Genomic DNA, 26,294 nt, shown 5'->3' with positions numbered 1-26,294 from the left:
AGGCACCCCTTGGCACGGGGCTTGGGAACTTCCCAGACCAGGAATAGAACCTGTGTCCCCTGCGTGGTCAGGTGGATTCTTGGACCACCAGGGAGGTCCACAGGGATCACTTTCCTGACGAGCCTGGACCCACCCAGCTGCTGAGCCAACGCTCTCAGGACCTGCTGAATGCCCAGGGCCAGCAGACTATTCTACATCACCCCGCGCACCTCTCCCCAACCAGGCATGTGGGGTGCTGACCAAGAGTCCACTGGGCTGCATGAACAGGAGTCCACTGTTCATGTACGAACCTCCTGTTACATACAACTTAAAGAAACATCACATCGATGGATGAAATCAGACTGTACGCAAGAGTGTTGCTGCTTCTTTGAAAACCAAGTTGAAGGCTTTGTTAAGTTTTAAAGAAAGTTGTAAATTGCAGGTACAGATTCAGGTATAGCCAAGATAGTTGTTAAAGAGTGGGATGGATTTTTTTTTTTTAAAGAAGTATTTTTAAAAAATATTTATTCATTTGGCTGTGCTGGGTCTTAACTGCAGGATCTCTTATCTTCGTTGTGGCATGTGGGACCTTTACTTGTGGCATGCAAGCTCTTGGTTGCGACATATGGGATCTAGTTGCCTGACCAGGGATGGAACGCAGGCCCCCAGCCTTGGGAGCACATATTCTTAGCCACTGGACCACCAGGGAAGTTCTGGGATAGAGGTTTTAAATTCTAGAATGCTTCTTGGTTAGAGGCCTAGATGATGGCCAGGTCCCCAAGTTTCGGAAGTAAACAACCAGTCATGGCTCTACAGATGTCACCATAATGATTAATTTAAGACGATCAACAGACACCCAGGCAAAGAGAAAGCCCCAGCCATGCTCAAAGCGCGGCCTCATCCGAGTGAGCAGCCTGAGTCAGACGAAACTCCGAGTGATACTCAGCAGTCATGGTGCCTATATTCTCTAGGAGTGCCACAGTAAAGAAGCGGCCTGCATGCGGAAGATCCAGGTTCAGTCCCTGGGTTGGGAAGACCCCTGGAGAAGGAAATGGCAACCCATTTCAGTGTTCTGGCCTGGAGAATCCCATGGACAGAGGAGCCTGGCAGGCGATAGTCCACGGGGTTGCAAAGAATCGGACATGACAAAGAGATTAACACTACACACTCAGTGATCCTAAGAACATCAAGGTGGGTGAAAGCATTCTTAGATATCTTAGGATATCTAAGAATATCTTATTCTTAGATTCGATTCTGGGTCTTTAGAGTTAGAACCAAAACACATATATTTGTCTTAACAGCCAAAGGCATGTAGCACCCAGTCAGGGGAAGGGCAGCCTGGGAAAATTGGTTGATGTGATAACTTGAGTTCAGAGACTTGGGCTATGTGAGATCCACCTTCAGAGGGCAGGGGGACACTGGCATGACAACCGCAAATAGGGCTCCGGGAACCTACTGATAAGAGTCCAGCCGAGGGGCTTCCCTGGTGGCTCAGCGGCTAAGGCTCTGAGGTCCCAATGCAGGGGCCTGGGGTTCAGTCTCTGGGGAGGGAGCTCGATCCCACATGCTGCAACTAAGAGTTCGAAGGCCACAACTATAGAATCCACTATGGAGAACAGTGTGGAGATTCCTTAAAAAACTGGAAATAGAACTGCCTTATGACCCAGCAATCCCACTGCTGGGCATACACACCGAAGAAACCAGAATTAAAAGAGACACGTGTATCCCAATATTCATCACAGCACTGTTTATAATAGCCAGGACATGGAAGCAACCTAGATGTCCATCAGCAGATGAATGGATAAGAAAGCTGTGGTACATATACACAATGGAGTATTACTCAGCCATCAAAAAGAATACATTTTAATCAGTTCTAATGAGGTGGATGAAACTGGAGCCGATTATAGAGTGAAGTAAGCCAGAAAGAAAAACACCAATATAGTATACTAACGCATATATATGGAATTTAGAAAGATGGTAACAATAACCCTGTATGCGAGACAGCAAAAGACACACAGATGTATAGAACAGACTTTTTGACTCTGTGGGAGAGGGAGAGGGCGGGATGATTTGGGAGAATGGCACTGAAACATGTATAATATCATATAAGAAACGAATCGCCAGTCTAGGTTCAATGCAGGATACAGGATGCTTGGGGCTGGTGCACTGGGATGACCCAGAGGGATGGTACGGGGAGGGAGGTGGGAGGGGGGTTCAGGAGTGGGAACTTAAGTACACCCGTGGCAGATTCATGTTGATGTATGGCAAAACCAATACAGTATTGTAAAGTAAAAAATAAATAAATAAATAAAATAAATAAATATTTTTTTTAAAAAAGAGAATAAACTGCAATGAAGAAAACACCAAAAAAAAAAAAAAAAAAAGAGTCCAGGTACTGCAACTAAGACCTGACAAGTCAAATAAATAAATAAAACTCCGTGTGTGTACAGAATCCAGCCAAAACCTCAGTCGTCAAATAACCTCACCCAACAGGGACTCTATCAGTATCACTGGGCTCACATCTTTTCATCCAGAAGATTCTGTAGAACAAGAAAGGACAGGACTTCCCTGGTGGTCCACTGGCTAAGACTCCGTGCTCCCAGTGCAGGGGGCCAGGGTTCGATCCCAGGTCAGGGAACTAGATCCCGGGGGCCAGGGTTCGATCCCAGGTGAGGGAACTAGATCCCATGTGCTGCAACTAAAGATTCCATATGCTGCATCTATGACCCAGCAGGGCCAAATACATAAATAAACATTTTTTTAAAAAAAGAACAAGAAAGGACAAAGAGAATCCAAATTATGGTAATTTTGTGTCAAGAAATTTGTGCCCATCTGGTACTATATGTTGGAGATTAGGGGTCAGCAAATTCTTTTCTGCAAAGAGTAAATATGTTAAGTTTTGTGGACCAACTGATCCCTGTTTCAACTTGTCAATTCTGCCACTTTAGCATGAGAGCAGCCATAAGCAAAACACAACTGAATGAGCCTGGCTGTGTTCCAGCAAAATGCGTTTATAAAAACCGGCAGTGACCACATACAGCCTGCGGATCACAGTCTACCAACTCTAGTTCTGAGTCTATTCTCTATACTGTTAACAGTTCTATTCAGCTCTTTTCTTTCCATGTCTATAAGTTTCACCTTTCTCAGTTTAACACCAGATTTAAGTCTAACGCTTTTGGCACTAACAGAATTCCAGCCTTTAATCTTGGAAACCACATATGCCCATGGTTATAGATCAAGGCAGAAAGTGATCATGCCTCACAGAACTACTGATCTCCCTGCTTGTACTGAGTGGAGACTACAGCGATGTGTGAAATTCTGTTCGTCTTTCTGTTATTAAAACTGTCTTTGAAAGTGTTGCTTAGGGACTTCCCTGGTGGTCCAGTGATTAAGACGTCACCTTTTTATGCAGGAAGTTGGGGTTCCATCCCTGGAGGGGGCCTAAGATCCCACATGCCTTGAGGCCAAACATCAAACAGAAGCAATATTGCAACCAGTTCTATGAAGACTTAGAAAAAGGATCCGTATCAAAAAAACCTTTAATAAATTTTAAAAAAAGAAAGTGTTGGTTAACCAAAGGAGTCTTTGCACACCCTCAGAAATAACTGCTATCTCCCCTAAAGATAACCTACGCTCCCTAGAAGTTAACAAATCTAATTGGCTGTCTTCCTTAAGGACATGTTTGCCCTGGTGACAGTTTTTAAATTGACATTCCTGTTTTGTGAAAGGCAAAATCCTGGGGAAGTCTGCTAAGCCATGAGTTCACGGGCACCTTCTTGCCACTTACATGGAGCGCTCATAAAATCTGTGACTCAGACAGACTCCTTTTTTTCAAACTAGGTGAGTCCTGGTCTCATTTAATTTACAGACAGGATCATGACTCAGGTGGCAAAACTGAGCAGGGCTTCCTGGGCATATATCTGGGGAAAAACGTGATCCAAAAGGATGCCTGCCTCCCAGTGCTCATTGCAGCATTGTTTACAACAGCTAAGACATGGACAACCTAAATGTTCATGGACAGAAGAATAGATAAAGGCGATGTGGTGGATGTATACAGTGGATTACTCAGCTGCTGCTGCTGCTGCCAAGTCGCTTCAGTTGTGTCCGACTCTGTGCGACCCCACAGACGGCAGCTCACCAGGCTCCCCCGTCCCTGGGATTCTCCAGGCAAGAACACTGGAGTGGGTTGCCCTTTCCTTCTCTAATGCATGAAAGTGAAAAACAAAAGTGAAGTCGCTCAGTCATGTCTACTCTTCGAGACCCCAGGGACTGCAGCCCACCAGGCTCCTCCGTCCATAGGATTTTCCAGGCAAGAGCATTGGAGTAGGTTGCCACTGCTTTAGCCATTAAGAAGAATGAAATAATGTCATTTGCAGCAACATGGGTGGATGGACCTAGAGACTGTCATACTGAGTGAAGTAAGTCAGACAGAGAGGGAGAAATATTATATGGCACCCCTTACCTGTAGAATCTAAAAAGAAATGATACAAATCAACTTATAAAACAGAAAGAGACTCAGACTAACAGAACAAACGTTGCTGGAGGAAAAGATGGGGGGAAGGGATAGTTAGGGAGTTTGGGATAGACATGTACACATTGCTATAATTAAAATGCATAGTGAATAAGGACAGGAACACTGCTTGATGTTATGCAGCAACCTGGATGGGAGGGGAGTTTGGAGGAGAATGGATACATGTATATGGATGGCTGAGTCCCTTTGCTGTCCACTTGAAACTGTCACAACATGGTTAATCAGCTATAACCCAATACAAAATAAAAAGTTTAAAAACAAAAAACTGAGCAGGGCTCAGAGCTGAGGACTGAGGCCTGCTGACTTCAGCCATGAACCAACCAATGGCCGCCAAGGTCATGGGTATGTATGTCTCAAGGGCATCTGCCGACCTCCTTTGCCCCCCTCACCTGCCCAGAAGGCCGTACAGTGTCCTTTGCTGAATGTCCCCAGGGCATCAGAAAGTCAGGACACTGCCTGGGTGAGGTCTGGCTGCCATCATGCTGCCGCTTTGCAGCCTCAGAGCAGCTGGACTCACATCATGTGAGGGCGAAAGCCGCGGATGAAGCGGAACCACGGCAGTGCTGTGCTTTGAGTAAATGTTCAAGTTGGAGGTTTTGATAACCTAAGGCGATAAATCCAACACAAGCTTTCGAAGATTAGCAGTGCTAGGGCGTGGGGGATGGTAAACTGGAGACAGAAGAAAGTTCTAGAGAAGGCAACAGTCTAAGGCCAGAACCAGCCAAACAGGAGTTATGGGCTGATCTGTGTCCCCTGAGACTTAATATGCTGAACGCTTAGCTCCCAGCACCTCTGAGTGTGCCTGTATTTTGGAGATGGAGCCTCTGACGAGGTAATTAGGCAGAAAGGAGGTCATTAGGGTGGGCCCTGATCTCATATGACTGGTGCCCTTAATAAGAAGAGGAGGGACTTCCCTGGCAGTCCAGTGGTTAAGAATCTACCTTGCATTGCAGAAGATGCAGGTTCGATCCCAGGTCGGGGAACTAAGATCCCACATGCAGCACAGTGTGGACAAAAAAACTTAAAAAGAAAAAAAATATCCACCCAGGAGGGAAAATTTAATAATGAAAAATTGGGACTTGAATTTTACGTGTTTTTTTTAGTTCCACCTTTCTAGGCATTCATCTTTGCTGTATTTTACCCAAGTATACAGATCCATGGCGGGCTAGAAATTTAAAAGCTTCATGCACTTTTCAAAGACCTTGGAAAGTTTGGTGCTCAAGGGTTACCCAGCCACTCTCCCCCCATCATTAGCAGAACGTTAAGTCTGACATGAGGACCCACAATGTGTCACTGCCAATCGCTAACAGAGCCACCAAAGCCGACTCTTCAGGGTCTGAGAAGCCTGGCTTCTGAGCCATCGAGTTGGGTGGCTGAAGGCACATGCCCACGGCTCAGCAAAGACGCCTGTCAAACCCTGCTGACCTTGCCTCTGGTATCCAAAACCCTCACTGGAGGACGCTGGCACTCCCTGTTCAACAGTGCCTGGCCACACAGTGCCCTCTTTTCCCTGGACACTCTCGTAAGTTCCAGAGGGTCACTGCCACTGGCTCCTTCTTCTCACACAGGCAGTGAGTCCTAATAAAGCCCTGGCTCTGCTGGGCTGGTTTGAGACTCCTTGTCTCATGTAAATTTACATCCTCTCAGACTTACCACTCCATTTGGATGCGTCTCCCCCTAGACTCTTCCTGAAACTGGTAAACTGAAGTTGGGATGTATTGCAGTCATCATATATCTTTCCCCATTGCTACCTCATCATTATGGTCATTTTCAAAAGCATCTTTTAAAATGTATTTATTTATGCGGCCACACTGCACGGCATGTGGGATGTTAGTTTCCCAACCAGGGATCAAACCCATGGCCCTTGCCTTGGAAGCGTGGAGTCATAGCCACTGGCCCACCATGGAAGTCCCTTCATGATCATTTTTGATGATGATGTCACCAACATTTCCTGTTTAGCGACCCTTAGAATTTGGGGCAGTTTAGAATAATGGAAAAGGCAGGGGCTGTGGAGTCTAGATAGCCTGTGCCACACTGCAGCTGTGTGGCCCTGGGCAAATGACTTGACCTCTCTGAGGCTCAGCTCCCATACTGATATAAGAGGATAACAAGACCCCCACCTCAGTGAGTTTGGGGATGATCACACACAACAATCACAACAGTGGCACACACACAGCAAACACGCTACCAATATCAAGCGTTACTGAAAATCGCTATCAGCCACTCATACAGGAAAATGGAGGTGACTTTCAACTTCTCACTTGGAAATGCTAAATGCACTTCAGGCGTTTATTTGCATAGCCATTTTCCATGTTTTAGATGTGCTCCTTAAAGCAGGATCCCAGACAGGGGATGACCGAGTTACAAGGTAAAGGGCATCTGGAAGGCTCATCACATGCTGACAACATGCACCCTGGGCAGAATACAGCTGCCACCGCCGCCGCCAAGCCACCTCAGTCCTGTCTTCGCGACCCCATGGACTGCAGCCCACCAGGCTCCCCCGTCCCTGGGATTCTCCAGGCAAGAACACTGGAGTGGGTTGCCATTTCCTTCTCCAATGCATGAAAGTGAAAAGGGAAAGTGAAGTCGCTCAGTCGCAGCTCAGGACCCTCATTCCACTGTAACACTGCCAGCCAATACACATCTCTATTTGCAAACGTGAGAAAATGAGGGACTTCTCTGGTGGCCCAGGGGTCAGGAGCTTGCCTCCCACTGCAGGGGCTGAGGGTTCGATCCCTGATCAGGGAACTAAGACCCACAGGCGACTAAGCCCACGTGCTACAGCTAGAGAGAAACCCATGTGTCCCAACCAAGACGGGACTCAGTCAGATAAATGCACAGCTTTTTAAAAAAGAAAACGAAAACAACATCCCATCCCCCAATGTGTCCCAACCAAGATGGGACTCAGCCAGATAAATACACAGCTTTTTTAAAAAGAAAATGAAAAAATATCCCATCCCCTCACTTCTCACTGAGGCTTCTTACCCACGTGCCCCGTCTGTCCCTCGTCGGAGATCCTCAACAGGAGCTCCAGGTGGGAACTGCTGATACCTGGTGCCACCACCTTGACCAGCCGCCTCCACCGGGCCTCCTTCACCACAAACTCTGTGCCCACCTTGACTTTCAGGATGTTGAAAGCTTCTGTCATTTTGTGACGCTTCAGGTATGCCAGTGTGTGGATCTCATTCTTGAAAAAAAAAAACCAGAAGTGTGTGCATTTTTTTTTAAGAGGAAGATTCAAGGAAGCCTCATTTCTTGGCCTTAAACATTTCACAGTAATGGAAGAGTTGAGATGAGTGCGTCCTGGGGACCACGTGTATCCTTTCTGGATGAGCAGAAGATACCCACGTGTAAAGGTCTCACCATGCCTAACAAAGACTCCTAATATCTCCTGCTCCTGGGTTTACAACAATAGCAACCCAGGAACTCATGCCACAGGAGGCATCGCAGAGAGAAGTCACTGATGAGTCTGCTAAATCGCAAGGTACAAAATCCCTTCCCCGCTCCAGAGATGGGTAACCACCCAGCGTCTGAAGAAGCACAAGTCCGCTGACCACGTGCAAGTGAACAAACCCATGAAGGACAATCGGAACGCCGAGAAACAAGGTAGCAGGAGGCAGGCAGGCCCACACTCCGCTCCGCCCAGGAGCAGACGCCAGAAACGAAGGAGATGAGGCGCGCTGCTGAGAGGGAGCGAGCCGCCGGCAGGGAGAAGCCAGACCCGCCATTAGGTCGATGAAGACCCGGGGGGGGGGGGGGGGAAGCTCAATGAGGACACAGAGGAGGGCGGGGGAGCAGCGGAGTGAAATGAGGCTACAAGTGGCCTGGAAGGAAGGGGTCCAGGGCTGCCATGAAGCCTGACGGTACACAGAGAATCTTCCAGAAGAGGAGAACCCCACTTCATGTTATAATGGGCCATGTGACGCCCATCCCTACTGCCCCCTGTAAGCTGATAACATAGCTAGACCAGAAATTCTCTTTCTCAAATTGAGCAGAGTTGGTTTACAATGTCGAGTTCGTTTCAGGTGTACAGCAAAGCGATTCAATTATATATAGATAGATAGGGAAGACAGATAGGGCTTCCCAGGCAACACTAGTGGTAAAGAATCCGCCTGCTAATACAGGAGACAAGAGACGCAGCTCTGATCCCTGGGTCGGGAAGATCCCCTGAAGGAGGGCATGGGAAGCCACTCCAGTATTCCTGACTGGCGAATCCCCATGAACAGAGGAGCCGGGGGGCTACAATGCATGGGGTCACAGACTTAATCTGAAGCAACTCAGCACACACAGTTGCATATATGTATACACACACATACACACACACACACACACACACACACACGGCTCAAATCATGAACTCTTTATCGCGAAACTCAGACTTAAATTGAACAAAGTAGGGAAAACCACTAGACCATTCAGGTATGACCTAAATCCAATCCCCTATGACTATACAGTGGAAGTGACAAGCAGATTCAAGGGATTAGATCTGACTGACAGAGTGCATGAAGAACCATGGACGGAGGTTTGTGACGTTGTACAGGAGGCAGTGATCAAGACCACCCCCAAGAAAAGGAAATGCAAAAAAGGCAAAATGGCTGTCTGAGGAGGCCTTACAAACAACTATAAAAAGAAAAGAAGCAAAAGGCAAAGGAGAAAAGGAAATATATACCCATCTGAATGCAGAGTTCCAAAGAATAGCAAGAGGAGATAAGAAGCCTTCCTCAGTGATCAATGCGAAGAAATAGAGGGAAAACAACAGAATGGGAAAGACTAGAGATCTCTTCAAGAAAATTAGAGATACCAAGGGAACATTTCATGCAAAGATGGGCTCGATAAATGACAGAAATGGTATGGACCTAACAAAAGCAGAAGATATTAAGAAGAAGTGGCAAGAATACACAGAAGAACTATACAAAAGAGATCTTCATGACCAAGATAATCATGATGGTGTGAACACTAACCTAGAGCCAGACATCCTGGAATGTGAAGTCAAGTGGGCCTTAGGAAGCATCACTATGAACAAAGCTAGTGGAGGTGATGGAATTCCTGTTGAGCTGTTTCAAATCCTAAAAGATGGTGCTATGGAAGTGCTGCACTCAATACGCCAGGAAATTTGGAAAACTCAGCAGTGGCCACAGGACTGGAAAAGGTCAGTTTTCATTCCAATCCCAAAGAAAGGCAATGCCAAAGAACTCTCACAGAATTGCACTCATCTCACACACTAGCAAAGTAATGCTCAAAATTCTCCAACCCAGGCTTCAGCAATACATGAACCATGAACTTCCAGATGTTCAAGCTGGTTTTAGAAAAGGCAGAGGAACCAGAGATCAAATTGCCAACATCCGCTGGATCATGGAAAAGCAAGAGAGTTCCAGGAAAACATCTATTTCTGCTTTATTGACTATGCCAAAGCCTTTGACTGTGTGGATCACAATAAACTGTGGAAAATTCTGAAAGAGATGGGAATACCAGACCACCTGACCTGCCTCCTGAGAAACCTGTATGCAGGTCAGGAAGCAACAGTTAGAACTGGACACGTCCAAATAGGAAAAGGAGTACGTCAAGGCTGTATATTGTCACCCTGCTTATTTAACTTACATGCAGAGTACATCACAAGAAACGCTGGGCTGGATGAAGCACAAGCTGGAATCAAGACTGCCAGGAGAAATATCAATAACCTCAGATATGCAGATGACAGCCCCCTTATGGGAGAAAGCAAAGAAGAACTTAAGAGCCTCTTGATGAAAGTGAAAGAAGAGAGTGAAAAAGCTGGCTTAAAACTCAACATTCAGAAAACGAAGATCATGGCATCTGGTCCCATCACTTCATGGCAAATAGATGTGGAAACAAGGGAAACAGTGTCAGACTTTATTTTGGGGGGCTCCAGAATCACTGCAGATGGTGACTGCAGCTGTGAAGTTAAAAGACACTTACTCCTTGGAAGGAAAGTTATGACCAACCTAGACAGCATATTGAAAAGCAGAGACATTACTTTGTCAACAAAGGTCCATTTAGTCAAAGCTGTGGTTTTTCCAGTGGTCATGTATGGATGTGAGAGTTGGACTATAAAGAAGCTGAGCATGGAAGAATTGATGCTTTTGAACTGTGGTGTTGGAGAAGACTCTTGAGAATCCCTTGGACTGCAAGGAGATCCAACCAGTGCATCCTAAAGGAAATCAGTCCTGGGTGTTCATTGGAAGGACTGATGCTGAAGCTGAAACTCCAATACTTTGGCCACCTGATGCAAAGAGCTGACTCATTTGAAAAGACCCTGATTCTGGGAAGGATTGAGAGCAGGAGGAGAAGGGGACAACAGAGGATGAGATGGTTGGATGGCATCACCAACTCAATGGACATGAGTTTGAGGAAGCTCTGGGAGTCGGTGATGGACGGGGAGGCCTGGCATGCTGCAGTCCATGGGGTCGCAAAGAGTCAGACACGACTGAGCAAGTGAACTGAACTGAACTGAACTGAATAGACCCCTCCCTGCTTTTCCCCTTTAGTAATCACAAGTCTGTTTTCTATACCTGTGAGTCTATTTCTTTTCTGTAAATGAGTTAATTGGCATAATATTTCAGATTCCGCGTATCTGTGACATCATATGATGCTTGTCTTCCTCTTTCTGGCTTACTTCGCTTAGTAGGACCGTCTCGAGCTCCCCCCGTGTTGCTGCGAATGGCTCCCCCCATCCTCTTTACGCCCTGCTGTAAATATGCACCACTTTTTGTTCATCCGCTCACCTGCTGATGGACACCTAGCTCGCTTCCATGACTTGGCTGTCGTGAATAGTGCCGCAGTGAACCTGGGAGTACAGCTACCTCTTTGAATCAGTTTTTCCTGAATATACATCCAGGAGGGGGATTGCTGGATCATAAGGTAACTCTATTTTTAGTTTTTTAAGGAACCTCCGCACTGTTTTCCATAGTGACTATGCCCGTTTACACTCCCATCAGCATGTAGGAGGGTTCCCTTTTCTCCACACCCTCTCTCAGTTCAGTTCAGTCGCTCGGTCGTGTCCGACTCTTTGCGACCCCCTGAATCGCACGCAGCACGCCAGGCCTCCCTGTCCATCGCCACCTCCTGGAGTTCCCTCAGACTCATGTCCATCGAGTCCATGATGCCATCCAGCCATCTCATCCTCAGTCGTCCCCGTCTCCTCGTGCCCCCAATCCCTCCCAGCATCAGGGTCTTTTCCAAACACCCTCTTTAGCATTTATTATTTAAAGACCTTAAATTCTTAATGGGTGCAGCTATGTCTTCATCAGCTTTGGCTCCTTCATACTTCGTATGAAGTAAGTCAGACAGAAAAGGACAAATATCATATGATATTGCTTATATGGGAAATCTAAAAAAAATAGTAAAAATGAGCTTATTTAGGAAACAGAAATAGAGTCACAGATATGGAAGACAGGCATGGTTACCAGGGAGGAAGGCCAGGGAGGGATGAATGGGAAGACGGCGATTAACATATGCCCACTACTATATACAGCTGGACCTCCCCGGCGGCCCAGACGGAAAAGCGTCTGTCTACAATGCGGGAGACCCGGGTTCGATCCCTGGGGCGGGAAGATCCCATGGAGAAGGAAATGGCAACCCACTCCAGTACTGTTGCCTGGAAAATCCCATGGACAGAGGAGCCTGGTAGGCTACAGACCATGGGGTCGCAAAGAGTCGGACACGACTGAGCAACTTCACTTTCACTTTTCACTGCTGCTGCTGCTGATGCTAAGTCGCTTCAGTCGTGTCCGACTGTGTGCGACCCCAGAGACAGCAGCCCACCAGGCTCCCCCATCCTTGGGATTCTCCAGGCAAGAACACTGGAGTGGGTTGCCATTTCCTTCTCCAATGCAGGAAAGTGAGAAGTGAACTACTATATATAAAACGGATAATGAAATAGACCCACTGTATAGCACAGGAACGCTGCTCAGCACTCTGTAACGGCCTGTATGGGGAAAAGAATCTAGAACAGAGTGGATATCTGTATATGCACAACTGGATCACTTTGCTGTACACCTGAAACTAAGGCAACATTGTAAATCAACTAAAAATCTAAAAATAAAAACACTAAAATAAAGATTTTATCTTAATACTCAATAAAAATTTAAAACTAAGTCCATAAAAACACTAAAATAAAGAAGAAAAGATTTCAAGGAGCCACGGACAATCAGATGCATTAAGAGTGAGGGACAAGGAACCTCCCTGGTGGTCGGGTGGTTAAGACTCTGCACTTCCACTATAGGGTTCAATCCCTGGTCGGGAACCAGGATCTCACATGCCAAGTGGCCCAGTCAAAAAGAGACCAAAAAAAGAGTAAGGAGCAAATCCGGGATCTGCTCTGAAGCTGGGACACACTGTCAGAGCCACACCAGACTGACAAAGAGCCACCTGGCCCAGCAGAGTTCAGCAAGGCAAGTGAATCTTCAGATTCATCAAACAAAAGGAAAATGAGCACATTCAAATTAGCAAGTGCACAGGCTAGCCTCCCTGCTCCCGCCCCAGCCAGGTGCTGGACCCCCGCTGGACCTCCAGCTCAGGCGTCCTACCTTCAAGTGCTTCCTGTGGCCTCCCTGCTCCCACCCCAGCCAGGTGCCTGGCCCCCGCTGGCCCCCCAGCTCAGGCGTCTTACCTTAGCGCTTCCTGTGGCCTCCCTGCTCCTGCCCCAGCCACGTGCTGGACCCCCGCTGGCCCCCCAGCTCAGGCGTCTTACCTTCAAGTGCTTCCTGTGGCCTCCCTGCTCCCGCCCCAGCCAGGTGCCTGGCCCCCGCTGGCCCCCCAGCTCAGGCGTCTTACCTTCAGGTGCTTCCTGTAGTTGTTGTAGACAACAGCCAGGAAGACGGACATGAAGATGTAGGTGTTGATGATGATGTAGGCGATGAAGTACAGAGAATACCACCAGTTGAGCTCGTAGGCAGGCATCCTAGAAGGAAATAACCATCTGTCATGGTTTTCCGTGCCCTAGGTCCACAGTGCATAGAAAGCTGACCATAGGTGACATCCCACATGGACAGTCCACGTGCATGGGGCGAGGAAAACCTTGTCTCAGTCTAAGTCTCCCCCAGATAGAGCAATGGGGCCTCAAAGCCATCACCATGCTTCATGCTAAATGGCTCACTCCAGACCTGCCTTCTGAAGTTCTTAGTGCCTTAGAGAGGTGCCAACTTCCAGAGCAGGCAAGATCTGGGAGATGCCCCCATCCCACTCCCTCCCCTCCCAATGAGAAAATCCAAGCCCAGAAAGGAGATCCGCTTGCCCAGAATTATAGAAAGAATCTGAACTGTGACCTGGGTTTACACTCAAGGCTTTTCAGGGACACTAGAATGCCTTGCCAGGATGCGGGGAAGGCAGATAGTTTTCTATCCACATTCGGACTATAAGAATGAAAGAAGTACCCTTGATAATGGCACTGGGCCCTTCCCTGGAAGTACAATGGATAGGAATCCGCCTGGCAATGCAGGGCACACGGGTTCGATCCCTGGCCCAGGAAGATTCCATATGCTACAGCGCAACTAAATCTGTGGAGGACAACAACCGAGGCCGTGTGCTGCGACTGCTGAAGCTGGGAGCCTAGAGCCAGCGCTCCGCAACAGGAGGAATCACCACGATGAGAAGCCCACGTCCCACAGTGAAGAGCAGACCCCACTCGCCACAACCAGAGAAAGCCCCAGTGCAGCAACCAAGACCCAGCATAACCGAAAATAAACAAAAAGTAATTTTAAAAAATGACAGCGCCGGGACAAAAGGCATCGATCAGGATGCATGCTCACACCCCCGTTCATGGAAACTGGGTTTTGTACAGCAGGGGACACTAAGGGAGTCCGCCGAGGGAAAGAGCCAAGAAAAAACAGGAGGGCCAGGAGCTTCACCTCGCTCACTTTTTGCTAGAGACATGCCTCGGAGTGAGCAGGAACCCAGGACAAGTTGACACAACGGTCCTAAGCACAACTAGACAACAGGAAGCCTGCCCTTCCCCCACAGCGGACATTCGCAGTTAGAGCTCCAGCCACACTCTAGGACCCAGGAGTCATCTACTCAGGGGGCACTGTTGAATAATCTTACATCCACAAATAAGGCAAATCCCTAATACACAGGATATTAGGGGGGAAAAAAAAGCCTGATGTTTTTCTCCTAAATAATGTCCACATGTGTGGAGAATTGGCACTGGGGGAGAGGACAGCTCCTAATCTTTACATTTCTTTCCTGTTTCATTTAGCCAGAAAACCACATCAATGCTTAGGAGAAAAGCTGTGCTTCCTTTACGAAAATGGCTTAGGTGTTTCAACTCAAGACTCAAAGAACATTCCAGAGCAGAGTTGAGTTCAAACACTTAAGTGATGTCTCCAGAGATGTCTCTTGTTGCTTTTGGTTTTTTTAAAAAGGTCATCTAAATCTAGTTTTAATTTAGCCTATTTATTTTCTTTTTGGCCATGTTGTTCAGCATGCAGGATCTTAGCTCCCCAACCAGGGATCAAACCAGCACCCCCTGCAAGGGAAGCTCAGAGTCTTAGCCACTGGACTGCAGGGGAAGTCCCTCATAAAATTTTTGAAGAGTGCCAAGTGTTGGCACTAGCCTACCCTCTCTATTTAAATCTAAATTTACATAGGGACTTCCCCTGAGGGTGAGGGAGCCCTGGTGGGAGAACTAAGACCCTGCATGCCACATGGTGTGGCCAAAAAAAAAATACTGTATAAAAATTTTACAACAAATATGAATAAACAGAAAATCGCCATTTTTTTCTCCTACAGTGGCTTTTAAGAAAGTGGATTCTGTTATATAACAGATGTCAGTGGATATGAACTGGTGACTCACGTACATGACATCCGGGCTGTTTGCAGTGGTGACCAGCACATAGAGCTCAAACGCTATGTCCAGGATGTTGGTGAAGTACGGCGACCCTTCCACCGTTCTGAGATCCCTAAAGAGCAATCAGTGACACAGAGTGAAAAAAAGCCCACAGACAGAAATGAAGCTGTGGTTTCCGACACCCTTTTCCCCTTGCTGGAGCCCTCCTGCAGGGTCTGAACCGGGAAGACAGCCACTGCCGACCGATTCTGGCACCGGCAGGCTGAACACACACACGGGAGAGATCTCCAGCAGGAAGCTCCGGAGTAGCCTGCTCACCTGTCCCCGAAAAGCTTCAAGGCCATGAGGGAGAAAATCATCATACTGAAGAGGAACAGGAGGAACACGTAGAGGATGTCGGGCAGCGTGTTCCGGATGCTTCGGAAAGCCCTTCGGATCTGTGAAGACAAAACTTCGTTTCATTTACACACAATCAGCGAATTTCCTGCTGAAACAAAACCCCACTCGCTTAGCAGATGCAGACTGGGATATGTTGTTGTTTTAGTTGCTAAGTCGTATCCGACTCTTTTGCAACCCCATGGACAGTAGCCCACCAGGCTCCCCTGTTCAAGGGATTTCCCAGGCAAGAATATTGGAGTGGGTTGCCATTTCCTTTTCCAGGGGATGTTCCCAAACCAGGGATCTAACCCACGTCTCCTGCATTGGCAGGGGGATTCTTTACCACTGAGCCTCCAGGGAAGCCAAACTGGTGTGCGGAGAATGGATAAACAAGGCCCTACTGTGTATAGGGAACTATACTCAGTATCCCGTGATAGCTGCGCTCACACCCTACCCACGGTGGAAAAGAACACGAAAAAGAATGTACATATAAATGCGTAACTGAGTCACTTTTTTTTTTTTTGAGTCACTTTATTGTACAGCAACAATTAACACAACTCTATAATTCAAGTACACTTCAGTTAAAAAAAAAAAAAAAAAACACCCTCTTGTGTATCCTAAATCATATCCTTACCTGACGACTTTCAGGGAAGTTAATGAGGAAGACTGGTCTCAAGGCCCTTGACCATCGAACTCCTCGGATGTTAACAGCTTCCAGGGACGCATAGATGACCAGATCAATCAAGGTCAGCTGTGACAGACATGGGGTGGAGATGTCAGTACTGCGAGAGGACTGAGGAAGTGCCATACAGATGCATGTTCACTGACCCAGGAGGAAGGTCACAATGTATCACAGGAAAAGAACCCCATTCATAAACAGCATAATCCAGTTTCATAGCAGAACATTAACAGCAGCTGTCATCTGGGAGTTCACCATGGGCCATGGCCTCTGAGAGTTCACCATGTGCCATGACCTCTAGTGAGCTTTGCACAGACTATTCCACGCCCCCTGCAGAGGGTACCACTCCTGGATGGAAATGTTTGACATACAGACAGGGAGATCATGAGGCCCCACTCACACAGCCAGCAAGAGGGGCAGGCCTGGGACTGGACCCCAGAAGGCTTGGTAACAGAGCCTCGCCAGTTACCAGCACTACCACGTGTCCACACCATGTGGTACTTTCCTTCAGTTCCACATATGAGGCAGGTTTTCTAGCCCAGTTCCCAGGTGGCACCCGTGGTAAAGAACCTGCCTGCCAAGGCAGGAGATGCAAGAGACGCAGGTTCGATCCCTGGGTTGGGAAGATCCCCTGGAGTAGGAAATGGCAACCCGCTCCAGTAACTTTGCCTGGAGAATCAGTCTACTGGTCTACAGTCCAGGGGGTCACAAAGAATTGGACAAGACGGAGCATGCACACACACAACAGGATAAAAATATCCGGATTACAGAAAATTCTTATCAATCCTTATTAAGGTGATCCTGAGGATGGACAAAGGAAGAAGGTCCCGGAGCAGTTTAGAAAAATATAAGTTAAAGAAGAATAATCTACCATCATCAGAAATGTTAGATCAGTCCCTTTGGAGGCAAGGCAACGAGGACTGAGAAAGCTCAATCACAGTGGGAGAGAAAATACAGACTCAGAAAGAGGCTGGTGCTAGCCGCTGCACGGAGCACCACCTGGAGGGAGTCAGAGGGGTTATTCCAGGGCAGCAGGGATGGACAGACAGCTCACCAAGGGTCACGGTATCTGGGGAGGCTTCCTGGAGGAAGCACTCCCTGATGCAATCTTTCGTTGTTGCTGTTGATTAATTTTTAAATTTTTGGCTGCACAGGTCTTTGCTGCTGTGCTCAGGCTTTCGCTAGTTGCAGCGAGCAAGGGCTACTCTCTAACCATGGTGCAGGGGCTTCTCACTGCAGCGGCTTCTCTAGCTGCAGAGTCCAGGCTCTAGGGCGTGCAGGCTTCAGCAGTTGCAGCACGTGGATCTAGTTGCCCCACCTTATATAGAATCTTCTCAGACCAGTGATCGAACCTGGGTCCCCTGCACTGGCAGGCGGATTCTTAACCACTGGACCATCAGGGAAGTCCCCTTTGATGTAATCTTAAAGCAAATAAAAGCTTTAAAAGCACACAACTCTGAGAAGTCAAGAGCCGTGGCAGGCAGACACAGCAAAGGGATGCTCAGGAAGCAGGGATTCCTGGCAGTGGGGGCAGAGGGGAGCAGGAAGTGACAAGACCTCAGACTGAGGGCAGGTGAATTTGAGGATCAGGCTAAAAAGATAAGTCTTATTCCCAGAGCCTGGGGAGCCCAGAAAGTATTTCAAATAAGGCTGATGGAGGTGAAGGACTGAGACCCTTTGGGCTATAAATGCAGGACAGACCTGGATGGGGCACCCTGCACCCTCACCCGGTTCACTCCATACACCTCTGAGGAGTGCCTCTTCCACGCAAGGCATTGTCCCAGCTCTAGAGAGAGAAAGCGCTCAGAGCTCTCCGGAGGAAACCCGGATGAGACAGGGGCTGAGGGTGCGCGGGGCGGGGCTCTGAGGAGGTGGCGTGGCAGGGATGGCCGTGCAGGTCTAGGAGGGGAGGACCTCCGGCGGGAGGGACACACAGCCTCCGACACGGACTTTGGCTTTTCTCTGGTGGGATTCGGGACGCTCTAGAGAAGAGAGCACGGCGACCAGGTCAGACGTGGGCTTGAAAAGTGCTCACGCGTCCATCACAGCCACGGCTCCGTGCTGGAAGTCTTAGGAGATGAGGACGGACTTCCGACCCTGTCCCAGGCGGGGGTCATGCAGCAAACACGGCCATGAAAGTGTACATGCGCTTCCAATTCTTCCCTTTTTTTTAAGTTTCCCCATCCATCTCATCCTCCACCTTCCTGTGTCAGGCGATACCATGTTATGGACTGAACTGAAGATGTCGTCATAAGTCCCATCTCAGACCTAGGGTTCTTGTACAGTAAGACACTCATATATGAATATTATACACAGTACTTTACTATATAGTACTTTACTTTACAGTATTTTACTATTATGGGGCTTCCCTGGTGGCTCAGAGGTAAAGAATCTGCCTGCAATGCAGGAGATGCAGGTTCGATCCCTGGGTTGGGAAGCTCCCCTGGAGAAGGGAATGGCTACCCACTCCAGTATTCTTGCCTGGAGAATTCCATGGACAGAGGAGCCTGGCGGGCTATAGATCATGGGGTCGAAAAAGAGTCAGACGCAACTTAGTGACTAAGCAACAGCAACAGCTTTACTGTTGTAAAGGTTTATAATACTTTTCACATAAAATACATTTTAGATAAAACAAACACAAAAAATTTAAAAAAACATTTTTAATCTTAGAGTACAGTACCTTGAAAAGTACAGTAGTATCAGTTACATCACTGCTGCCTTTACGATTGCTCATGGACCTCTTGGAATTGAACTAAAGATACGTACAGAGGTACTCTATACAGTCCTGTACAGAAAAGTACACAAAAGCACACCGACTTGCAGAAGACACACGCACATGACAATATACACACCAGACACGTGAACGACTCACACGACCGGGCATGTGAACACAGGTCACATCTTTGAAAGTTTGCAAGTTGCAGGTTCGCATGCAGGGGACTTACTGTGTTCATTTTTTAATAATAGGAAGTGAAGATATTTCTAAAAAAAAAAAAAATGAGACCAGAGAGACAACTCTGTGTATTTCAGGAGTTCAGCAGATGTATGAAGGAACTCAAAACAAATTGAGAAAGGGTGAGAAAAGAGAGTGGACACTCTAGGCTGAGGCAGGCTGGCTGCTGTGCTGAGATGCTAATTATAAAGTGCCCTCAGCTATTCACCGCCCAGGACCACTCCCATCACAGCAGCATTTCAGAATACATCACCCTGCCTCACTTGGCATAACCCCTTAGCTGGTGTCCTTCCAGATCATTCTATGACGCTCTATTACTGTTTCTTCTTTTCCTTTAACAAAGATGAGTTCCAACTATACTGTAACCTGCTCTTTTGACCTAATAAACAAGAAGTAATCTCTCCTTGATCATAGACACATAAGTGTATATAAGGCCATTGTAACAGATGTGCATGTACCATATTTTATTTATCTCCTATTGTCAGGAAAAGAAAAGAAGTGAAAGGCAAAGGAGAAAAGGAAAGATATATCCATCTGAATGAAGAGTTCCAAATACTAGCAAGGAGAGATAAGAAAGCCTTCCTCAGTGATCAGTGCAAAAAAATAAAGTAAAACAATAGAATGGGAAAGACTAGAGATCTCTTCAAGAAAATTAGAGATACCAAGGGAACATTTCATGCAAAGATGGGCTCCATAAAGGACAGAAACTGTATGGATGGACCTAACAGAAGCAGAAGATATTAAGAAGAGGTGGCAGAATACACAGAAGAACTCTACAAAAAAGATCCTAATGACCCAGATAACCATGACAGTGTGCTCACTCACCTAGAGCCAGACTGAACTGCAAAGTCAAGTGGGCCTTAGGAAGCATCACTCCGATCAAAGCTAGCGGAGGTGATGGAATTCCAGTTGAGCTATTTCAAATCCTAAAAGATGATGCTGTGAAAGTTCTGCACTCAATTTGTCAGCAAATTTGGAAAACTCAGCAGTGGCCACAGGACTGGAAAAGGTCAGTTTTCATTCCACTCCCAAAGAAAGGCAATGCCAAAGAATGCTCAAACTACTGCACAGTTGCATTCATCTCACGTGCGATCAAAGTAATGCGGAAAATTCTCCAAGCCAGGCTCCAACAGAACATGAATCGGGAACTTCCAGATGTTCAAGGTGGATTTAGAAAAGGCAGAGGAACCAGAGATCAAATTGCCAACATCTGTTGGCTCATTGAAAAAGCAAGAGAGTTCCAGAAAAACACCTACTTCTGCTTCACACCAGACCACCTTACCTGCCTTCTGAAAAATCTGTGTGCAGGTCAAGAAGCAACAGTTAGAACCAATGGACTGGTTCCAAATTGGGAAAGGAGTATGTCAAGGCTGTATACGGTAACCCTGCTTATTTAACTTATATGCAGAGTACATCCAGAGAAGGCAAAAGCAGCCCACTCCAGTACTCTTGCCTGGAAAATCCCATGGACGGAGGAGCCTGGTGGGCTTCAGTCCATGGGGTCGCTAGGAGCTGGATACGACTGAGCGACTTCACTTTCACTTTTCACTTTCATGCATTGGAGAAGGAAATGGCAACCCACTCCAGTATTCTTGCCTGGAGAATCCCAGGGATCAGGGAGCCTGGTGGGCTGCCATCTATGGGGTCGCACACAGTCGGACATGATTTAAGCGATTTAGCAGCAGCAGCGGAGTACATCATGAGAAACACTGGGCTCGATGAAGCACAAGTTGGAACCAAGACTGCAGGGAGAAATACCAATAACCTCAGATATGCAGATGACAACACCCTTATGGCAGAAAGTGAAGAGGAACTCAAAAGCCTCTTGATGAAAGTGAAAGAGGAGAGTGAAAAAGCTGGCTTAAAGCTCAACATTCAGAAAACGAAGATCATGGCATCTGGTCCCATCACTTCATGGCAAATAGATGGGGAAACAATGGAAATAGTGTCAGACTTTATTTTGGGGGGCTCCAAAATCACTGCAGATGGTGACTGCAGCCATGAAATTAAAAGACACTTGCTCCTGGGAAGAAAAGCTATTACAAACCTAGACAGCATATTAAAAAGCAGAAACATTACTTCACCAACAAAAGTCCATCAAGTCCAAGCTATGGTCTTCCCAGTAGTCATGTATGGACCATAAACAAAGATGAGCGCCAAAGAACTGGTGCCTTTGAACTGTGGTGTTGGAGAAGATTCTTGAGAGTCCCTTGCACTGCAAGGAGATCCAACCACTTAATCTTAAAGGAAATCAACCCTGAATATTCAATGGAAGGACTGATACTGAAGCTCCAATACTTTGGCCACCTGATGCAAAGAGCTGACTCATTTGAAAAGACCTTGATGCTGGGAAAGATTGAAGGCAGGAAGAGAAGGGGACAACAGAGGATGAGATGGCTGGATGGCATCACTGACTCAATGGACATGAGTTTGAGCAAGCTCCGAGAGTTGGTGATGGACAGGGAGGCCTGGCGTGCTGCAGCCCATGGGGTCAAAAAGAATTGGACACAATTGACTGAATAGAACTGAACTGATTGTCAGGAAATCCAGTTGTTTCCAATTTTTCAATACTAAGAACAGCTCAGCCATGACCAATCTTGTGGATAAATCTTTGAACACATCCTTCTTCCCTAAAGATCAACTCCCAGGAATGGAAATATGGGAGCAAGCACTTGCACACAAAAGGCTTTTCCAAAGGAATTGCTAACCAGCCTTCCAGAAGAAACAACTGTTTCTTCCCTAGAGTAAGGGATGACAAAGTTGAAGGGATGAAAGGACTGAACTGTTTTCAATCTTGCTATGATTGCTTTACAGGCAAACGCATGGCCTTTTATTGTTGCTTTCATGTATAGTTACTTTATGCGGGGGAGGGGTTTATAAAGAGTGGCCGGAGAAGGTGATGGCACCCCACTCCAGTCCTCTTGCCTGGAAACTCCTGTGGACGGAGGAGCCTGGTAGGCTGCAGTCCATGGGGTCGCAAAGAGTCGGACACGACTGAAGTGACTTAGCAGCAGCCGCATAAAGAGTGGCTTTATTTCTTTTCCAGGAAAAGGGGGAACACAGTAGGCTAGCCTCTCAAGATCCATGCCCTCCCATATATATTTCTTAATTAGTCAAGTTAAACATATTTTTCATATTTGCTAGTATTTACTTCCTCTTTTAGGAGATGCCATCACCAATTTTCAGCACATACTTTTCATAGAAAAGTTGAGCATTTTTATTAAAAAAAATCAAAACATCTATTTGGTCTTTATGCTACACTGAACTATGAAAAAGCTAAGAAACTGTCAATTAATACATTAATCTTTCAATCTCAATGACTGGGCAGCATTCATACAGATATACTATGTATAGGTATATACAATACAGGTACTATGTTCCTGAACTTAAGTATGAACACACAGCAGGGAACAAAATAATCATGTTCACATGTGTAAATGCAATTCAAGGAAAAAGGAATGGAAGGATATATGCCAGAGTTGGAACTACCACTCTGTCCTGAGGCTGCCCTGCAGCACAGTTTTTAAAACTGTAGTTTCTGTTTCTTTTCCCTTTAATTTGGAAGTGCCCTTGAAACAGTAAAATACTCCCACCATCACTTTTTGCCCAATGTGCGCTTCCCTTGTGGTTTTCTGGCAGTTGTGCCGCTGGTGCTTGCTCTCCCAGCATCTGTGATTCTCCTGAACCCACTCAAACCTACCGAGTCTTTTCATACTTTCTGCCTTTGACCACAGCCTCGAAGGCTCTGTAACGAGCACTCACCACTATGGTTACCATGACGCAGATGTTTTTTGTATCCTTCCAGAAGACCTTCTGAGGAGTGACTTTCGCAAAGTGAACCAGTCTCCCGAAGAAGGCAGTCAGACAGAGCACTTCTGCTATCGAGGTAACCTGTGGCAAAAAAAAAAAAAACAAGAGCTATGGCTTCATGCTCTCTTACTCCCTGGCACCACCCCGTGAGACTTAGCAACGTCCCTCAGTTTTGCTTGGGCTTCCCTGGTGGCTCAGATGGTAAAGAATCTGCCTGCAATGCGGGAGACGCAGGTTCCATCCCTGGGTCAGGAAGGCCCCCTGGAGGAGGCAATGGCAACCCACTCCAGTGCTCTTGCCTGAAGAATTCCATGGACAAGGAACCTGGAGGGTACAGCTCATGGGGTCACAAAGAGTTGGACACAACTGAGCAACTAATACTTAGCTTAACATTGCTGAAAGTTACAGCGAAATTCTTACTGGTTGGAATGTTTTCTTTCTCTTAAAACGGAACATGCCTCTCAACCACGAATCCCATGACCCAACTGACAGGGTTTCCTGGAAGGGGTGGGGTGCGGTGGGTAAATCAGCATGCAGAGGACCCCCAGAGGGCATTTCCTCAGAAAAGCTGGGGTCAGGGATTGGCAGAAATGGGCATCTGCTATGCTCTCAAATTCCCCGTGTTCATACTCAGAACAGACAACTAGAAGTTCAGTGTCTCCAATAACAACGCTCCAGAGATGTGTTTTGAAATGCCGGACCATTCCTTAGATCGCTGCCCTCCCGCCCTGCTGCCCGGATTTCGCTGGATGCTACCAGACCCACCTCGATGTCCTGACCATCTCCTCCTTGAGCTATGGGTATCAATTCCAAACTCCCACAGGCAGCTAGCTTTGCAGTCTGTGAGTGCAACTCATATTAATACTTTGCCTGCGGTTGCCAGGAGACAGTAAATCCTCCCTAACAGGAGTACTCTCCACCAGTGGGGAGAGAAGAGCTCCGTGAGGGTGGAGGGAATGAACCTCTCAAGGGAAGGAGGAAGGGGCTGGCTCTGGGCCCCAAAAGCAGCAGGTGGCACAATTTCTCCACCCCTGACCCCAGCCCTCATGAGCCCTGGGCTCAGATATGGGCTGCAGCCCCTTCGAACTGTCCAGCTCTCAGCCTGTTCATCCTTGAGGGGCTATAGAGACTTACTGTCAAGACCAGGCTTACAAAAGGGCCGGGGGCATTCCAGGACACCCTGGCTCAAGATGAGATTTTCTTGGTAATGCTGTTGCTGTTGTTCAGCCACTAAGTTGTGACCCCACAGACTGCAGCATGCCAGGCTTCCCTGTCCTTCACTATCTCCAGAGTTTGCTCTAGCTCCTGTCCATTGAATCAGTGATGCCATCCAGCCATCTCATCCTCTGTCGTCCCCTCTTCCACCCATCTCCCATAATTTGACTTTAGAGACGTGAAGTGCAAACACTGGCTGATCAGATAGCCAAGCCCAAGCTGTGTGTGAGCAATAATCAACAGCAGGGTGGGGACACAGAAGAGACGCAAGGGGCTGAGAAGAGATCCACGGGAGCGCACCTCGTCCAGTGTCGGGCGGCGAGGGCGGGGACCAGCTCTGTTCAGGTCTGTGAACGCACAGCTCTGCTTCTTCAGGTTTGGTGTTTGTTTTGACAGACACTGGGCTAAAAGTTTTCTGCCCAGAGACATCACTAATTGTGACATCCTCATCAAATGGATACCACCAACCTTGGAAGCACCCACGGAAGATTGCCAACTTTCATGGCACCCAACAAACCTCGATTTTTTACCTCCCTGTGCAGGGTCCTCCCCTGTTGACTCAGGGCTTGGGCATGTGATGGGCTCTGGGCACCTGGGCATTGGTAAATATGGTGTGAGCGGAGGTTGATGGTGCTTGCATGTTAGGATGCAGCTCCTTCTTAGACCCCCATCCACAGGGAGAAGCCTGAGCCACAGGGAAAGGCCGAGAGAGAGCAGAGCAGAGAGCAGGGGCTCTCTGTGAGCCCCCAGCTGCCTGCCAGACCCACTACCCCAGCCAAGAGAAAAATCTGCCCAGTTGAGCCAGTCACCCGCAGACTCATGGGAGGCAGGAAAACCTTGTTCTTTAAGGCAAGGGTCAAATGAACTTTATCTGTCAAAGGACCAGACAGTAAATATTTTAGGCTTTGCAAGTCATACAGTCTCTGTCACAGGTACACTGAGAGGCGAGAGCAGTGTGAGTTGGGAATTAATGTGAGCAGGTCATCAATTTATTACTTGGAACCCATCTGCAATAGCTGGGTAATCTGATGCTTTACTTCAAAGCACCTATAAATAATAACTTATGACTATGAAAAAAGCTGGAGTGTGGCAAGTACAAGACACATATTACACTGTATGGTCACAGTGTCTACTCAACATTAAATAAACATGCCCTCAAACATCACTTGTCTGTCCAACGTGCCCTTGTATGCAGAGAGGACCCAAAACCGCCACTTTGCTTCCAACGTTTACTGAGGAAAAGCATCAGCTGGGGAAATAGAATTCTTCCAACCCCTTCCCCCGGAAAGAAAAATGAAACCAAATTCATACATACTGAAAATCTGAGGGGAAAAATGCGACTGAATTCATCTGTGACAAAGTCTGATTAGCCATTCTGTGCTGAGAGCTTACCAAGAAAGGGAGCGGGAACACGGCTGGTTCCTCAAAGAGGGCAAGCGCAAGGTCGACCCAAATGAAGAAGTAGGTGGCTGCCCGCATCGTCCAGTGGTTATAGAAGTGGTAAAGTCTGGAGCAGAGAACAGAGGAAGTTACAAGCGAGGAGCAGGAGTTAAACAGCTACCCCAAGCCCCATTCGAAGAGGAGGAATGGGAGGTGAGCTGCAAAGGCCAGGCTCTGACCACTCTTTCAATCCTAGGAAGCGAGGGGTAGCGTTTGACTGAGCGCGCACTACAAAATGTTCACAGCGAAAAAACTCACCAGCTCTCAAAGTGCAGTCTCTTAACAGTCTCAAGCTAGGATGAATACCCTCCTGGTGGGGTGTTGGTGACCCCCGACCCTGAGATGTACTTTTGGAGGGCTGACACAGAGCAAACCTTCAGTCAGGGTGACCTGTTATTAATATTACATGGTGAAGGAGCCTAACTGATTTATAATATATATCAGCCCATCTCGGCATGGTGGACCCAGAGAGATCCTGCGGTCGCACGGCTCTCTTCCTGTAGGGGGT

General features: G+C 47.4%; 1 protein-coding gene across 2 annotated transcripts in view; it reads right to left on the bottom strand.

Annotated features, from left to right (window-relative positions):
- The window catches only part of LOC101117749 (two pore calcium channel protein 1-like), a 58,768-nt gene that overhangs the window by 19,476 nt on the left and 12,998 nt on the right, over nt 1–26,294 (bottom strand). For both annotated transcript variants that reach the window (XM_042248147.2, XM_060413986.1), the window contains 7 exons: nt 25,739–25,853; nt 23,084–23,212; nt 16,324–16,440; nt 15,630–15,748; nt 15,322–15,423; nt 13,301–13,427; nt 7,496–7,697 (listed from right to left, as the gene is read on the bottom strand). In XM_042248147.2, the coding sequence (XP_042104081.1) occupies nt 7,496–7,697; nt 13,301–13,427; nt 15,322–15,423; nt 15,630–15,748; nt 16,324–16,440; nt 23,084–23,212; nt 25,739–25,853 (911 nt within the window). The remainder of the gene's footprint in view (nt 1–7,495; nt 7,698–13,300; nt 13,428–15,321; nt 15,424–15,629; nt 15,749–16,323; nt 16,441–23,083; nt 23,213–25,738; nt 25,854–26,294) is intronic.

The sequence above is a fragment of the Ovis aries genome, chromosome 3 (genome assembly GCF_016772045.2).
Source record: "Ovis aries strain OAR_USU_Benz2616 breed Rambouillet chromosome 3, ARS-UI_Ramb_v3.0, whole genome shotgun sequence".
Classification (NCBI taxonomy): domain Eukaryota; kingdom Metazoa; phylum Chordata; class Mammalia; order Artiodactyla; family Bovidae; genus Ovis; species Ovis aries.
Note: the sequence above shows the minus strand (reverse complement) of the source record. Positions and strands in the feature narration are given on the sequence as shown.